Source organism: Crinia signifera, chromosome 2 (assembly GCF_055691185.1).
Source record: "Crinia signifera chromosome 2, ASM5569118v1, whole genome shotgun sequence".
NCBI classification, from domain to species: domain Eukaryota; kingdom Metazoa; phylum Chordata; class Amphibia; order Anura; family Myobatrachidae; genus Crinia; species Crinia signifera.
The window spans coordinates 325,757,885-325,775,218 of record NC_139218.1 but is presented as its reverse complement, the minus strand read 5'-3'; the positions used below and the strand labels follow the sequence as shown (position 1 = coordinate 325,775,218).

The window sequence follows — 17,334 nt, the reverse complement described above, 5'->3', positions numbered from 1 at the left end:
CAAAATGCATTGAAATGTGTATTAAACTTGTGAAATGCCCCCAAATGCCATTTTTCATAGTGCACCACCCCCACTATCAACGTCAACCCGAAGCATGGCGAGGGGCGGCGGTACGCGTCCTACGACCTTTTCATACCCCCACTATCCACGGTGGCGTGGAGTTTAGAATAGAAAGTGTGGCGAGCGCAGCGAGCCACCGAGCCCGAAGCGTGGCGAGCGCAGCGAGCCCCGCGAGGGGACGCGGATACCTGTGAAGCCCGCGAGGGGACGCGTATAGCTGTGAAGGTATCCGCATCCGCTCGCCACGCTTTGGGCTCGGTAGCTCGCTGCGCTCGCCACACTTTCTATTCTCAACTCCACGCCGACGTGGATAGTGGGGGTATGAAAAGGTCGTAGGACGCGTACCGCCGCCCAACGCAGGCTCGCTGCGCTCGCCACGCTTCGGGTTGACGTTGATAGTGGGGGTGGTGCAATATGAAAAATGGCATTTGGGGGCATTTCACAAGTTTAATACACATTTCAATGCATTCTGATGCATTTCAGTGCAAAATCAGGTGCGATCGCATCGCATCGCATGCGATTTGATCGTATGCGATGCGATTTTTAGCATACAATCAGCATACGATGAAGGTCGTGGGAGCCGTGATAAGTACCAAAAACATTATAAATACACTTTATTGAAATTGCTGCCATTATTTACCTTACTTGATTGGGCAGACAGCAGGACAGGTGGCAGGTAGCTGAGAGGCAGTGGGGCGGGCAGAGGAATAAAGTGCCGCGCTAGTACCTGCCTGTCTCATCCATATATAAGCTCTATAGAGCGGCAGCCCCTGGAGAGCGAGCACTGTGGGGTGGGGGCTGCTCCCCGGTGGACACTGTCACAGCCGCCGGTGCAGTGAAGTTGCAGCCTGCGCCGGGAGTATCTGGCACAGGCACGAAGGCTGCAACTTCACTGAGCCGGCGGCTGTGACAGCGTCCACCGGGGAGCAGCCCCCACCCCACCACATAGTGCTCGCCTCGCTCTCCAGCGGCTGCCGCTCTATACAGCAAGAGATGCAAAGGAGGGAGCGGCGGCCACAACAGTGTAAGGACAGCAGGGCGGGCTGTGCGGAAGCCGGGGGATTGCCAGGCAGGAAGAAAGGGAGGGGAGCTCTCTGGCTAGCTGTGTGAGGATACTCATTGACCTGCCCGCGGTCTGCCCCATGGGCAGGTCATGGGGCGGGTCAATGAGCGTCCTCACACAGACAGCCAGAGACGCAGAAAACGGAAGTTTAAGTATTGGGTGCTGCAGCTGAAAGAACTGCTGGCTACGGCTCCGTGACCCTGCGCCCTGGGGGCGCCGGCTCCCCCCCCCCGCCATCGCCGGGGCTGCCGAGCCGTAGCTATGCCACTGGCTGCTCGGACCCTACACACACAGCATGGTGGGGTTTTTCTAGGTAGCGCTCCCCCTAAAAAAATCGCCCAGTGGGGAGCGTTACCTTAAAAAAAAAAAACACCACTGGAGGGTTTAATGTATGAAATTCACTTTACATTACTAGAATCAGTTGAAATGTAAATTAAACGAACAGATACTACACTTATAACACTCAAACCGTAAATAACCATTCTTATTATTCAAAGTGACTAGTGAGCCATCTAAAAGAACGGATCTTTCAACTGAGCGATCAATTAGTCTCTTAGTGAGTCACTTTGCCCACCTCTACTTCCCTGTAGGAGTGTGGATCAGTTGGTCACCAGCAAGTAGTTAAAAGTCATTAGGTCGACACCATTAGGTCGATATGCATTTAGGTCGACATGTGTCTAGGTAGACATACAGGAATGTCAACATGAGTCTAGGTCAACATGGGTTAGGTCGACAGGGTCATAAGGTCAAAATGGGTTAAGTCGAAAAGGTTGACATTGGGGTTTTCATAGTTTTTTTACCCAAATGTCGACACAGTCGACATGGACACAGGTTAAAGTGCACTGCATCCCCTCGCTATGGTGTCTGTCTGTCTGTCTGTCTGTCTGTCTGTCTGTCTGTCTGTCGAATGCTGTTCTCCTATGTCACCCTCCTGCAGCGCTGTCATACACTGCGCCGGCGCCAGTATTCCAGCACCCATCCCAACCGGGAAGCATGGTCACATGGCACAGTGACGTAATCTCATGGTCCCGTCACATGGCTGCAATGTCATCATACATCGCCTGGACGTCAGAGCTGCTGTGTTCCGGAGCACCTGCTTGTGTTCCAAGCCTCGGCTGGGCTAGCAGTTCAAGCCGGCGGTTATGGCGGGAGAAGTGGATGGAGACGGCCGGGGAGCTGGGTGGCGTCGGCTCTGGCCGGCACTTCTCCTGCTTCCCTCACTGTGCAGCGCGGCTCCAGGTATGATTCCGCCCGGTACACTTACCTGTCACCAGCTCTACTCACTATGGGGGGGTGCTACATATCTCTGAGAGATCTACAGTGCATGAGTGGCGCAAAGCATCCGATCAGCCTATGACAGTTGATCAGCGGCAGCTACCATGTGGTTGTTATTGGCAACGAATCTGCTTTAGCTTTCTCATTTCTGCATAGTGTGTGTTGCTGTGTGCATTGCCCAATTAGCTTAGTGTCGCTGTGTGCATTGCCCTGCACGCTTGGCGTGGCTGCGTGCGTTGCCCTGCACGCTTGGCGTGGCTGAGTGCGTTGCCCTGCACGCTTGGCTGCGTGCGTTGCCCTGCATGCTTGGCGTGGCTGCGTGCGTTGCCCTGCATGCTTGGCGTGGCTGCGTGCGTTGCCCGGCACGCTTGGCGTGGCTGCGTGCGTTGCCCTGTGTGCTTGCCAACGTGCGTTGCCCTGCGTGCTTGGCGTGGCAGCGTGTGTTGCCTTGCGCGCATGGTTCAGAATGTGCTGCAGCACATAGATGCGGCATCGACATGGAATCGGTATATATAGCTTAAAAACATGTTCTATCTTCATTCAATGTCTATGCGATCCCGATTTGGTTTTGACTATATAGTCAAAAACACTGAAGCTGCCAACTTTGTTAAAATTAACTTGTCATTCTTAAAACGTTTGTCCATGGCTGATTAAACAGCCCCTCCTCTGTCCTCAATGTGACCTGACAGTCCAGGTTTTAAGGATATCCATGGCACAGTGTTGGCTTTAGGCCACAAAATGGCAGCCTCTACTGTCGGAAGTGGACAGATACTTTGTTTCTTATTACTTACATTCAGTATGGGTTTATATGCAGTTTTTCTATTTATTTATTAACCCGGTGTGATGTTGCAGGTTTAACTGATTATCCTTTGAAATCTATATTCACAAGTTCAGTTTTTATAAAAGTAGCGATTTTCAGTATATTGCAGTTTTTTTTTCAGGCATAATATCTTGTCACTTGTTGCGATATATAATCCTGTCTACTTAACCTAACATCAGGTTATAGTAATATTTGTATGCTGGTCTTTACTGACTAGGGGTGGTTTTATGTTTTGGACTGTAAGGGATCCATCCTATCAGCCACGATGATATAGCACTGTGCGATTCATGGCGGCCATAAGTGGGGCATGTGGTCGCTAGGTCAACAGTATAAAGGTTGACATATGAAATTGATCAACAGGTTCAGAAGGATAACGCAAGCATTAGGATGATATGAGTTCATGTTTTTTGTTCTCAAAAACAGGTGGAAATTTAGGAATCGGTACATCTGTCAGAATGAACTTAGGTCTACAGTCATTAGGTCGACTGGCTGGAAGGTCGACCTGATTTAAGGTCGACATGGGCCAAGGTTGACATGACTTAAGGTCGAATTTGCATAAAGGTCGACATTAGGAAGGTCGACTGGTCATAAGGTCGACATGGGTTTTTCACTGTTTTTTTATCCGAGTGTCGACACAGTCGACATGGACACAGTTGGCAATGACAATCGGACCCTCGCATCGCTCGCCACAGCTGTAATAACCTCCTCCACGCCCTAGTGGATGGTAGGGCATGAAATACCGCCTGTCGGCACATGTAGGCTCAAAAAACAGTGAAAAACCCCATGTTGACCTTATGACCAGTCGACCTTCCTTATGTCGACCTTTATGCAAATTCGACCTTAAGTCATGTCGACCTTCCTGCAAGTCGACCTAGTGGGGTCGACCTAATGACTGTAGACCTAAGTTCATTCTAATAGATGACCGCTTCCCGAAATTTATATCGGTACTTCTTTACTTTCACGGCGCCAGCATGGCGCCGTGCGTCAGAGTACCCTTGCGGGGCTCGCTTCGCTCGCCCACGCTGCGGGCTCGGTGGCTCGCTACGCTCGCCAAGCTAATTAAAATCAACTCCATGCCAACATGGATAGTGGAGGTATGAACTATCCATGTTGGCATGGCGTTAACTTCGTTTATTTTACTTAGTTTGTGGCGAGCGTAACCCGGAAGTACGCGCGGCGCCATGCTGGCGCCGTGAAAGTAAAGAAGTACCTTTATATCTTACCCTCCACTAGGGTGTGGAGGGAGAAAAGCAAAGTGGGCCCGAAGCATGGCGAGCAGACGCTGTGTACAGATACGGTGTCCATGTCGACTTGCGTCGACAATTGGCACAAAAAAGTTAAAACTCCCTTAGCACTGACAACCTGTGTCATGCATAGACCCAAGCCCTGTCGACTTGTTCATTCTAGCACCCGCTATCTCTGAAAACCCATGCAGTTTCTCTTCCCTGCCTGGGGTGTCTCTGTCTGCTGTGGTGTTTCTAGCACAGGTCTGGTTTGCATATCAGTGCTGATATACAGACCACACTGCTAGAATCACTACAGCAGACAGTGACACCTTAGGCAGGGAAGAGGAACTGCATGGGTTTTCAAATATGGCCAGTGCTAGAATGAACACTGACATGTATTCAATGCGGCCGGCGAGGGGGTTAAACAGCGAGGATTGCAGAAAACCAGGGATCCTCACTGTTTAACCCCCTCGCCGGCCGCTCGCCCTATTCAACGTTCTGGGGAAATCCTCGCTGTCACAGGACGGCAAGAATTCCACAAAACAGCGAGACCCGCAGCTAATTCAGAAAACTCGCTGTGTTTAGCCGCGAGTCTAGCTTCTGGAGCCGCATACGCCAATTCCTCCTCGCTCAAACAACGGAGCGAGGGGGAATTGGCGTATGAGGGGGGGTACGCTGAATACTAACAGGGTGAGTGGTGAAAGTGACCAGGAAGCCCTGCGCGCTGTCGCCGCTCGCCCACAGCATTGAATAACTGCCTATGACTTCATAATGTCGACCCTATGACCCATACCTGCACCTTATGGCAGAACAAATGCTTACAAAAGTAAGCAAATTCTTGTGTTTTTTTCCCCCTAAATCTTTTTATTTTAATTTTTTCTTTTTCTTCAAGTGAACGAACCACAGGTGATTCCGCTGATCGAGGGCAAAGCTTGTGACCATAATGTCTCACAGAATTTCTGCTACAAGAAAGCTTTTGAACCAAAGTGGCACGATATTTGGACCAAGGTGCAGGTGAGTGCTGCATCTGTGTATAACCTGCTATAATTGTGTTGCCATAAATTGATTGGCCTCATGAACTGTCAAAAATGTGTTGGTTGCCATATTTTGAGAGTGTCTACCTTCCATTCAGGAAGCGGAGTACACACTATAAGATAATTTGCAATGATATAGTTAAAGATATTATCATTCATATTGTAGAGTGTACCCTATAGTGTTAACAATGCGTGTTCCCTAGGGTCGTTATCAACCCCCCCCCCCACACACACACACACTCATCTGTAAATGCAGTGAAATCGAGGTACAGGCCAGACTGCTAGAAACGCCACAGCAGACAGTGACACCCTAGGCAGGAAAGAGGAGCTGCACAGATTTTGACAGGTGGCGGGTGCTAGAATAAACACCTACATTTTGGAAATGGTTTATCCTAGTGCCAATAGCACCGTAATCCCAATAAACAATTGTGAAAGTTGCTGCCGCGCATATTTTTTGAAAGTATTGCCAATTCTCTCAAACAAACCTAGGAAAAGGAAAAAGTAGTAGGTACACACAAATACAATACCCAATGAATATGACATGTCTTATTTAATAAAAAGCATATGCAGGTACACCACCAATTTACCGGTGGGGTTATTATGCTATAGATGCCACTGACACCAGTCATATTCCAGCAAATCGAATAACCAGAGATGCTGGATTTTTGGTGGTCTACCTGTATATATGTCAATTTACATATCAAAATACAATTAAAAAACATCTGATGCTGCTTTCACATTGCCTAAATGTTCGAGACCCGGTATTTAAAACGGTATATTACCATTTTAAACCCCATTCACACCGCACATAAATACCTGGTCTCAAACAGGTTTGCAGTGTAAAAGCAGGACAGACAGTAGCTATGAGAGAGCAGTGTATATATAATGAGCTTCTCATTACATATGCACATATGTAATGAGTGCAGTGCATATGAATGATCGGCTCATTACATATGCGCATATGTAATTCTCGACTCATTACATATACCGCATATGTAATGAGTGGCTCATTACATATGCCCTGCGCTCTCATAGCTACTGCCTGAGTCCTATATACCGGTTCAGAGCCGTTCACACTGCATAAAAAACGGCTCTGAATCGCGTAGGGCTGCTTTTTAAATGTTTGCAAATACCCGTTATTTGTAACCGGTAAATGCACACTGGCACATTCACACTGCAGCTCTAACCGTTTTAAAATGCTAAAAAAAACAGCACTATAACGGCTAAGAGCTACAGTGTGAAAGGGGTATGAGAGAACTCCTAGGATTTTATGCAGAGCATTTATTTATGAGTTGCAAACTGTATATAATACACGACAATAAAGGGGTGTATTCAATGACTTATGCGAGCTGTGGCAGCAAGCAGTGCTGACTGCTCGCTGTCACAGCTCACAGGGTCAGTATTCAACTGACCCCTGCATACGCCGTTTCCACCTCTCTAGGTTTTTGTAGAAACGGCATGAGCGAATGCTAAAACAGCGAGGCACGGCTAAGTGCAGCGGGCTCCCTGCATTAATAGTATACAGTGATGGCTAACCTTGACACTCCAGCTGTTGTTGAGCTACACATCCCAGAATGCTCTGCTACAGTGTTGCTATTTGGCCATGCTAAAAAGGATGTAGGGTATGCTGGGATGTATAGTTCAACAACAGTTGCAGTGTCAAGGTTTGCAATCACTTGTCTAATAGATAGTCAGCATCAACCACGGTGTATTTCAAAGTCACACAATAGTAGCTCCGAATGACAGCCAACCAGTCATTATGGTCATATAAGTCGCAGGACTCCTGCCGAGGTCCAGTAGATAAGGGGACTGGTGATATTGCTGACAGCTGAGGCTATAATTCTAATCTGGCTTGAGCGCAATCAGCCCTGTGCCTGTGTGCCACTTCAGGGAGACTGGCAGAGATAGGGGGGACCTGTAGCCAGCTCCATAGCCACGGGGCAAGCACGCCTTTCGCCAGCCCCTGCAAAAATGAGGCCGACTCCATCTGTATAGACAGTGCAGGCAAGTCAATTTTGATGAGCAATGTGTCTATGTATTTGGCCTTTGCGGTGGACCGCTCAGCTTTTCAGGGGCGTGCCCCTGCAAACTCAGATGTGTTGATGCTGGGTGGCTGACGTCAGCGACCCGGCCCCGAATTCTTTGGGAAGCGTACGCTAGAAACGTCAGTCCAGGATGGCTTTTCTTTAAGAATATTGGAAAAATCATTTGATGTGAGCGACCATTGAATTATTTCTTTCTCGTTCGGTCAAATGACGGCAAAGTGTTTGCGAACGCAATATGCTAGTGAGCGCAAAGGTGTTCACTCTAAGGGTCTGATTCAGACCAGTTCGCTAGGCTGCGTATATTCGCAGTCTAGCGAACCGGTCTGCATCAAACCCTTAGTGAACAGTATTCCCGCGATTCCCCGTAGGCGGTGATAGACGTGCTCAGTAGGCGGTGATAGACGTGCTCAGTAGGTGGTGATAGACGTGCTCAGTAGGCGGTGATGGATGCGCCCCTCCATTGGTGAACTCTAATGAAATGTTCTGCGCACGCCTTTTGTATATAACAGTGTTAGGAAGAAGAGGCATGGGCTAATATTATGTTACATTGATAATATAATTGCATTTAGGTGGTATGACTTTAAACAAAAAAATTCTGGAACATTCCCTGGCGCCACAGTATGATACATTTCTCTGGCATAGTAGTATGTCTCAGATATTTAAAGATGGAAATACTCTTTATGATGCATTTATGTTGTGGTACTAGTTATTGTGGGATTAGTTAACCGTTCAACTTAAATCCTTTCTTTTCTCCGGTCTTATAGATTCGAGTAAAGAGCACCAAAATGATTAGGGTGACACAGGTGGATAGTGAAGAGAAACTAAAGGAAATGGAGAACTTCAGCTTCTCAGACTTGTTCTCTTTCTTGAAGGAAAAATTGAATGACACCTACATAAATGTTGATCTCCAGAGCAACAAAACCTGTCTTAAAGTGCATGTAAATGAGAAAAATACAAAGTATACTGTGGTAGTTTCTAGAGGTGAGTCTTGCTTAAGTCTAAAACTGTGATTGGGTATTTATTTTGGCTCCCATACATCTGTGATGCATTGTCGCAATTTCCCGATACCAGACGTCTGCATTTGTAGAGTCCGGAATATTCAACAAGTTTAATCCTCACGATTTTTCAAATAGGGGATTTAGAAATTTCCCCAACCAATCGACGTGTCTAATCTCATTGGGGAAATGGCAGACAGGTGTAACATAGCCTTTTATTGCATAGAATTATGGTTTGGATATCTAGTATTCTACTGTATGGCTCCCATACACCTGTCTGCCTTTTTACCAATGCAACTGGAAATGCTGGTCTTCCGATAGGACCCACTGGTCACCAGAGGCGTAGGGAGGGCGGAGCCACCGGAGCTCCTGCTCCGGGCGCCGATTGGTTGGCTGGCGCCGCCGGCCCGCCCCCCCTCCGCAAATGGTCCCTGCTACTAGTGTGGCGGGTATGCCCGGGGCGGGCAGCGCCGGCGGCTGCCCTGCCCGGCGCCTGCCTCCCCTCATGCCCAGGCTGCTCGCCCGGTCCCCGCCGCCAAGCGTCACGGGCGGTGAGGCCGGGCGGCGGGCTGACAGTCACCACGGCTGCCTGTGAATTGCTGCTGCTGCTGCTCGGTCTGGCTTCCGGGCAGCGCAGGCAGCCAGCGTAGCAGCAGCACTAGTGTGTGTGAGTGACAACAATGTCACACTCCTCCCAGCGACTCTGACCCCCTCCCTCCTCCCTGGCTACAGCAGCGTCATCACCAGCCTTCCCAAGCGCTGGCTGTAGCCTAGAGGAGAAGGTGTGTTGCTGGCTGCCGCCCGTGCGATATTCAGTTATTCAAGGTGGATAGATTTTTTTTTTTACAGCTAAACGTTCTTAAAATAAACATAGTAAGCTTTTTTTTTTTGGGGGGGGGGGGGGGGGGGGGTTAGTGAATCTCTGGCTTCTGCTGCTGCCCTGGCCTGCTGTGCTGTATATATCTTTATTTCTGCTGTATATATATTTATCTATCTTTATTCATTTATCTTTATTTACAGCTGTCAGCATGTTATATATAGCGCAGCAGCTTCCTTTACAGTGTCTTAGCGCAGCAGATTCCGTTACAGTGTCTTATACAGCGCAGCAGATTCCATTACAGCGTCTTATACAGCGCAGCAGATTCCGTTACAGCGTCTTATATAGCGCAGCAGATTCCGTTACAGCGTCTTATATAGCGCAGCAGATTCCGTTACAGCGTCTAATATAGCGCAGCAGATTCCGTTACAGTGACTTATATAGCGCAGCAGATTCCGTTACAGCGTCTTATATAGCGCAGCAGATTCCGTTACAGCGTCTTATATAGCGCAGCAGATTCCGTTACAGTGTCTTATATAGCGCAGCAGATTCCGTTACAGCGACTTATATAGCGCAGCAGATTCCGTTACAGCGTCTTATATAGCGCAGCAGATTCCGTTACAGCGACTTATATAGCGCAGCAGATTCCGTTACAGCATCTTATATAGCGCAGCAGATTCCGTTACAGTGTCTTATATAGCGCAGCAGATTCCGTTACAGCGTCTTATATAGCGCAGCAGATTCCGTTACAGCGTCTTATATAGCGCAGCAGATTCCGTTACAGCGTCTTATATAGCGCAGCAGATTCCGTTACAGTGTCTTATATAGAGCAGCAGATTCCGTTACAGCAACTTATATAGCGCAGCAGATTCCGTTACAGCGTCTTATATAGCGCAGCAGATTCCGTTACAGCGTCTTATATAGGGCAGCAGATTCCGTTACTGTGTTTTTTTATAAAAAATGTAAGGGGGGCGCAAAATATGCCCTTGCTCCGGGCACCATGTCGCCTAGCTACACCGCTGCTGGTCACTGGCCATCAATGATGGATAATCCATAATGGATGTTTTTCATGTTAAAAATCCCCAATTTGCCAGTTGATACTTTAATATTCCCAGTTCCTTTTCCCAGGGTGGAACTTTTTCGCTGCCATGGCTATCCAATTAGACCATGGGTCTTCAAACTGCGGCCCTCCAGATGTTGTGGAACTACATGTCCCAGCATGCCCTGACAGTTTTGGCATGCTCTTATAGGAAAAAATGTGGCAATGCATGTTGGAACATGTAGTTTCACAACATCTGGAGGGCCACCGTTTAAAGACCCATGAATTAGACCATACAAACTAGTGTGAGCCGCAACTTATCTGCAAAACGCAAAATGCGGCTTTGATTGAGTACAGTGGGGCACCATCAAAATGTGGCGAGTCACTACATCTACTGTACCTATCTTCCAACCTGGTCCTCCAGTGCTGCTGTTGTCTTGTGATCCACTTGACCAGTGCCATACTATGCTCTCCAGTTCTTGGGTAAAGGCGGTTGAACAAGGACCCAGCAGTTGAGCTTGGGCATTGGTGCTGGAAGGGAGAAGATATGTCCATCTGACGCCTGGTGTGCATGTCCCATAGAGCACCCCTTAACTTTTCTTCAATATCTGTGAAAATTCTATGCTGGGACAGGGAGTATGGACAGTTTGATGCGTGCCGTTGAGCCTTCCGGTGTCCAAGAGATCTGACATGCATCCCTGAAGGCTACCCACGAATGCCTGAAAGTGCACACATACATATTATACTCTTGCAAAGCAGAAATACACTGGTTGGTTAATTGGCTCCTAACAAATATGAACGCAAGTGTGTATGTGTACATGACTAGATGTGCCAAGTGGTTCTATTTGCCATCAATATCTATGCTTCGAATCTAAACTGTTAAGCCCCATACACAATAGACAAGTAAAAGATGGTAAAAGATCTCATTCAGAAGGGCCCTTCTGAGCGATATCTTTAACTACTGTATCTCATCTAATGTGTGTGTGCAATATCAATAACTATGCAATCCCGTGCATCATTAACATCATCCTTCATCCTGCATGTATGTATTTTATTTATTTACTTAGTTTATTATATAGTGCGGTACTTGTGTAATATCTGGGCGCCCGATTTTTTGATTGTATGCCTTAACTTAAGGGGGGCATTTAACATTGGACCCAATGTAAAAATCGGGTCCATCGCATGCGATGCGATCGACCCGATTTATCCGACCTAATGTCAAAATCGGGCGCCCAGATATTACACAAGTACCTATAGCGCACACATATTCCGCAGCGTTTTACAGAGAATATTTTGAACATTCACATCAGTCCCTGCCCCAGTGGAGCTTGCCATCTATAATGGGATGGTGTTATGGTTAGCAGAAATGCTAACCATTACACCATCTGTGCTGCCCATGTACAGATGGGGGAGGGCCTTTGTTAACTGGGGCCATGCTGTAGCACGGCTCCTGCTGCCTGTCCGGCACCGCGTCAGGGCCCCACCGCTAACAATATCTGCATCCGTGGAAATCACCTAGTTTTTATAGGGCATTAGTCTGAGTAAAGTGATTCTATTTATTGGCATGTGCCGGCTGTAGCCAGCTCAGAGATATTGCAAACGGAGCATAGTGAATGCCCAAGCAGCTTATGCTAATTTCAAATGATCTAATTGCACACCAATGTATGCCGCATGTTATCTGCCTATGAAATGCTACATTAGTCCTTTTTTTTTATATTCTTAATTTGTGGTTACATAAAAACCTCTAATCTGGCACTCAACAAGAGAAATGGAAGCACATTTTAATCTTTGCATATTTAATTTGCAGGTTTTGATCCCAAGCTGTTTGCGGTTTTCCTTATTGGTCTGGTCTTGTTTTTCTATGGTGATGTACTCAGTAGGTAGGTTTTGTACTTGTGTCTGTTCATGCTGAATAGTAATGCTTTAATACTGTACTCCAGCTTCTCTCAGAATATTTATATAAACTCCAGGTAAGTTCTTATAGGTCCCATTATTGAGGCTTTTTTCACTCCCCTGTTAGTAAATGTTTGCATTTTATGGCATGTTGGAGGGGGGAGAGAGATTATTTTTTACTGAGAGTGCCCAAGATGGCTGCCTCACCTCTTACATGCTCCTGAACAGGGGTGGCCAAACCTGTCCTCAAGATCTACGAACGGTACATGTTTTCCAGGCAACCTGTGGATCTATAGTAGGTATGAATGCAGCAGGTTTGAAAATGTGACAGGTAGTAATGACTACAGCTGTGCACCAGCTAGGTGATCTGGAAAACTTGGACCGTTGGTAGATCTTGAGGACCGGTTTAGCCACTCCTGCTCCTGAACATCTCCACAAAACAGCTTAAATTCTACACAACTGATGTCAGAAACATCAAAATATCCAAGGACCTACCTTTTAATTTGTACAGCCCTATGTGGACATCTCAAAACCAGTGGATTGCATTCCAACACTGAGATTCACATTGGATTGAAACTCCTGGCTCATCTGGAACTCAGAATGGCTCTACAATTGCAGTGATCTTCTCCAGATAATAACTCTAATTTCAACCTTTGAAAAGAAAAGTTTCCTGTAAAAATATATTTGATTATAGCAATAGCCAAGTTAATGCAATCGCGTTCTACTGTAATTTCTGGATCTCTCTCAGTATCGAGGGGGAAAAAAAACTGTTTAATCCTCTCTCATCAAATGCAATTTTTACTTGCTCTTTCATTGAGGACCCAATGTATCTGTACACCTCCAGCTTTATACTTTCACTCCGCCCACCATGAAAGGCAGTTCCTATTAATCCAGCACAAGCTTTCATTCTTAAATACCTGGGCATTTTTAAGAAAACTCACCGTGGCAGTCGAGGGAATCAAAGCCATGAACCTCCTATAAACTGTAACCATCTAAGTAACCTGTCCTCAGTCTCTCCAAGTTCAAAGGAGACAAATAGAAGCAGTACCCAACAGATGACCCTGTGCTTTAAAGTACAGATCTGTGAATGACATCCAAGGTGCCAACACAACTTAAAGAAAATTGCAGGCCCTCTGGTATGTGCCATCAGGTCCGTCCTTTGTAATGCCAGATCTATAAAAAAACAAGACTGCTACAATTGCTGACCTTATCGAATCTTCAGATATAGCCTGTATTACTGAGACTTGGCTGGATGAGAATGCAGCACCTATCCTGGAAGCTGCAGTTCCAACAAACTACTCTGTCATTCACAACCCCAGACTGGCCATCTGCTTTAAAAAAGCACTAAAACTTAGGGTCTGCCCAATGGAAATTACTCACTTATTTGAGTGCATTGCTGCCCGGAGCTCTGCACAATTAGGTTTCGGAGTACTTTTCATCTACCGCCCCCTGGAGATGGAAAGAGATTTCTACAAGAGTTTGCAGATATTGTTGCTGGGCTAGTTCTGGAGCACCAAAGATGGCTCATCCTCGGGGATTTCAATGCATGGGTCGATGATGAGCTCTCACACCTTGGCCAAGATCTCATGTGCACAATGAATGCTCTCGGGCTCACACAAGTCATCCCCTCTGCTACACATAAAAGTGGTCACACTCTTGATCTTGTCTTCCAGATTGGATTAGAAGTCTCTGACCTAATGAGAAACCCAGTCACATGGTCAGACCACCACTCAATATGGTTCTGTCGCAACCCCTCAAAATAGATCTTTGCCCATGGAATTGACCAAATATCGCCCAAGGAGCGGTATGATGCCTCAGGCCCTGGCACCTAGCTTGGACCTCTCGGCAGTAATGGGGACCTGTAAAGATCCATGTTCCCTAGTCCATTATTATAACAGGGCTGTGACAGCGGCACTGGATACTATCGCCCCAGTGTGTAGTAAGACCCTGCAAACCACACCATCAAGCTCCCTGGTTTGACAACAGTATTTGTGATCTCAAGAAAAGGGGTCGTATACTTGAAAGACGATGGAGGAAGAAAAACCTGGCAGAGGATAAATTAAATCTAATCAAACACATTGGAATATACCAATCAACAATCACCCGCAAGAAACCAGAGTTCCTTTCAAATGAGATCATGGCAGCAAAAAATAGGCCCGCTCAGCTTTACCGTACAGTGGAGATGCTTTGCAAACCAGCATGCCTGCAACCTGATGTAACCCTTTCCCAGTCAAGATGCAATGAGTTTGCTAAATTCTTTGCAGATAAAGTATCTATCATCTGGCCTGGAATCCCCACAGTGACACCAAAGGAGTACCAAGATACCAAGCCTGGCAGTGTAAGACAACTGCCTTCATGGGACATCTGTGACCAAGTGGATGTACAATACATTGCTGGAATTTCCCGACTGTTGCGTCCCTCCTCCTGTGATCTGGACCCTGCCCCATCCAAGCTTCTTTTAGGGTGTATGGAAATAATCGGCCCTGCATTCCCAAAAATAGTTTAATGCTCTTTGCAAACAGGCGTTTTTCCCGAACCACTAAAGGAAGCAATAGATAGACCACTTCTTAAAATATCAAATTTAGACCCTGACTGTATGACCAACTACAGGCCAGTATCAAATCTTCCTTTTCTAGGAAAGGTTATTGAGAAGGTGGTTACAACTAGAGACCCACCTGTCAACCCATAACATTTCTGATCCAGCACATACTTTTTGTACCGTACGATGAGATGCGTGGGAGCGCGCATCTCCTAGTACAGAACGGACAGGCAGGAACGGAGCGTGTATTTGCTCCTTAAGGGAGATTGACAAATCCTTACTGCAGCAGGTAAAATCTCCAAAGCAACCAAATGACCAGCGGGAATGCGGATCAGAATCGCATTGAAAACATTGCCTTTTTTGCATATAATCGGTCAAATTGGGGGAATTGAGCCCAAATTGTTCTGGTGTGTACCCAGTATTAGTCCCAAAATTCATTCTCTTGTTCATTAGTTCAGGCAGTGTTGTCCATGATATCAGTCCTTCAGAGGGGGGGCTCTATGGTTCTTTGATGCCTGAGTAAATACAGGTACAAAAAGCTATAGCGAGTATCCATTATAGATCGAATCCCTGGAAGTCACAAACTATAAAAGTGACCACACAAAACATACTGAATAGCAAAAGATGGTGCGAACTGTTCCTTGGTGCTGTTCGTGTGTAGATAATGTGTCTCTAATTGAATAGCTCAAAGTTCTTTTCCCAAGAGACTGCACTATACAAGTGTGTGTCACATTTTCAAGTTCCAACTAGAAATGTGGGCTCATTACAGTAAGCACTGACTCCCTTTAGCAAAGCTTTATATAACGCTTGACATAAAAAGGTTGTGAAAGTTGATCCCGGTTTGGATTGTTCTGCCTTTTTAAAATAAGATGTATTTTTTTGAGCACACATTCCAGCATCTGCTTTGAAGACTTCATACAAAATGGGATTGCCGAGTAGGGGAATTCATGATGGTGGGCGTTTACAGTCTTCAGCACTTTCACTATTGTGTCATTTTTTGTTTCTAGAAGTCAGCTCTTCTACTACTGCACTGGTATGAGTGTGGGAATGTTTGCCTCAATGCTGATACTGGTGTTCATGGTCTCCAAGCTGCTGCCCAAGGTACCTTTCATTTAATCCAAGAAATGTAGTTGAATTGTTAAATTTAACTGTTAGAATAAAATTTTGCCACGGAAGTGATTTTTGTTAGACTTGTATAACCATAACTGACGATATACAGCTAAATCTCTGTGTACTCATCCTCAGGTGTTTTTTTTTTTCTTTTCTGTTACAGAAGAATTCCATCTATTTGTTACTGGTTGGCGGTTGGTCATTCTCACTTTACCTTATCCAGCTTGTAGTTAAAAACTTCCAGGGGATCTGCACGGAGTATTGGCAGTACCTATTAGGTATATGAGTTGCATCTTTTTTCTGACAGTGTTTACAGTGTGCATAAAGTTTAATTCTTTTTTTTTTTTTTTAACAACATGATTTCCATAGAGACAAGATAATGTGTTTTTTTGCCTCTCTGTAAAGTAGTTGTCATTTTTATCTTGGTCAACCCCCGGGTAGCAGCAGGTGCCTGCATTGCTTGTCAGCCCCCCCGGTAGCAGCAAGTGCCTGCATTGCTTGTCAGCCCCCCCGGTAGCAGTAGTTGTCATTTTTATCTTGGTCAACCCCCGGGTAGCAGCAGGTGCCTGCATTGCTTGTCAGCCCCCCCGGTAGCAGCAAGTGCCTGCATTGCTTGTCAGCCCCCCCGGTAGCAGCAAGTGCCTGCATTGCTTGTCAGCCCCCCCGGTAGCAGCAAGTGCCTGCATTGCTGGTCAGCCCCCCCGGTAGCAGCAAGTGCCTGCATTGCTGGTCAGCCCCCCCGGTAGCAGCAAGTGCCTGCATTGCTGGTCAGCCCCCCCGGTAGCAGCAAGTGCCTGCATTGCTGGTCAGCCCCCCCGGTAGCAGCAAGTGCCTGCATTGCTGGTCAGCCCCCCCGGTAGCAGCAAGTGCCCGCATTGCTGGTCAGCCCCCCCCTGGTAGCAGCAAGTGCCCGCAATAACTCCTTAATCTTGCTGCGGTTCTTCGTGGGTTTCCATTCATTTTATATTGCTGAAAAGTTTGGTCTAATCGAGAACCGCACTGGTCTGAAACCAATTATGCGTTTATAAGGTGTTGTGTGTACAGACTCTGCAGAGAGACAAATCCGTTATTTCTATATATTTTTTTCTGTGAATGTAACACCCGTCCTTGCTTTCTGTCTTAGGTTACCTGGCCATTGTGGGGTTTCTCAGCTTTGCTGTATGTTACAAGTATGGTCCTCTGGAAAATGAACGGAGTATCAATCTGTTGAACTGGACTCTACAACTGACCGGCCTGCTGCTGATGTATGTTGGCATCCAAGTGCGATACATAGGCCTGACTGTAATTGTGGTTGCCTTTAGTACAAAACAAATTGAATATCCGGTGCAGTGGATACACCGTCTGTACAGGTGAATATCTTTTTGGATAAATATGTATAGAAAATGCTCTGAAGTGATTGAAGTTGGAAGTGTCTATTG

At 46.6% G+C, this 17,334-nt stretch overlaps 1 protein-coding gene across 1 annotated transcript in view; it reads left to right on the top strand.

The window, feature by feature from the left end:
• The first annotated feature begins 2,135 nt into the window (after positions 1-2,135).
• The window catches only part of NEMP1 (nuclear envelope integral membrane protein 1), a 34,021-nt gene continuing 18,822 nt past the window's right edge, over positions 2,136-17,334 (top strand). Inside the window, exons 1-7 of the mRNA XM_083169342.1 lie at positions 2,136-2,362; positions 5,337-5,458; positions 8,288-8,504; positions 12,182-12,254; positions 15,814-15,907; positions 16,080-16,194; positions 17,040-17,265. Coding sequence (XP_083025468.1) covers positions 2,266-2,362; positions 5,337-5,458; positions 8,288-8,504; positions 12,182-12,254; positions 15,814-15,907; positions 16,080-16,194; positions 17,040-17,265 — 944 coding nt within the window. The 5' untranslated portion in view covers positions 2,136-2,265. The remainder of the gene's footprint in view (positions 2,363-5,336; positions 5,459-8,287; positions 8,505-12,181; positions 12,255-15,813; positions 15,908-16,079; positions 16,195-17,039; positions 17,266-17,334) is intronic.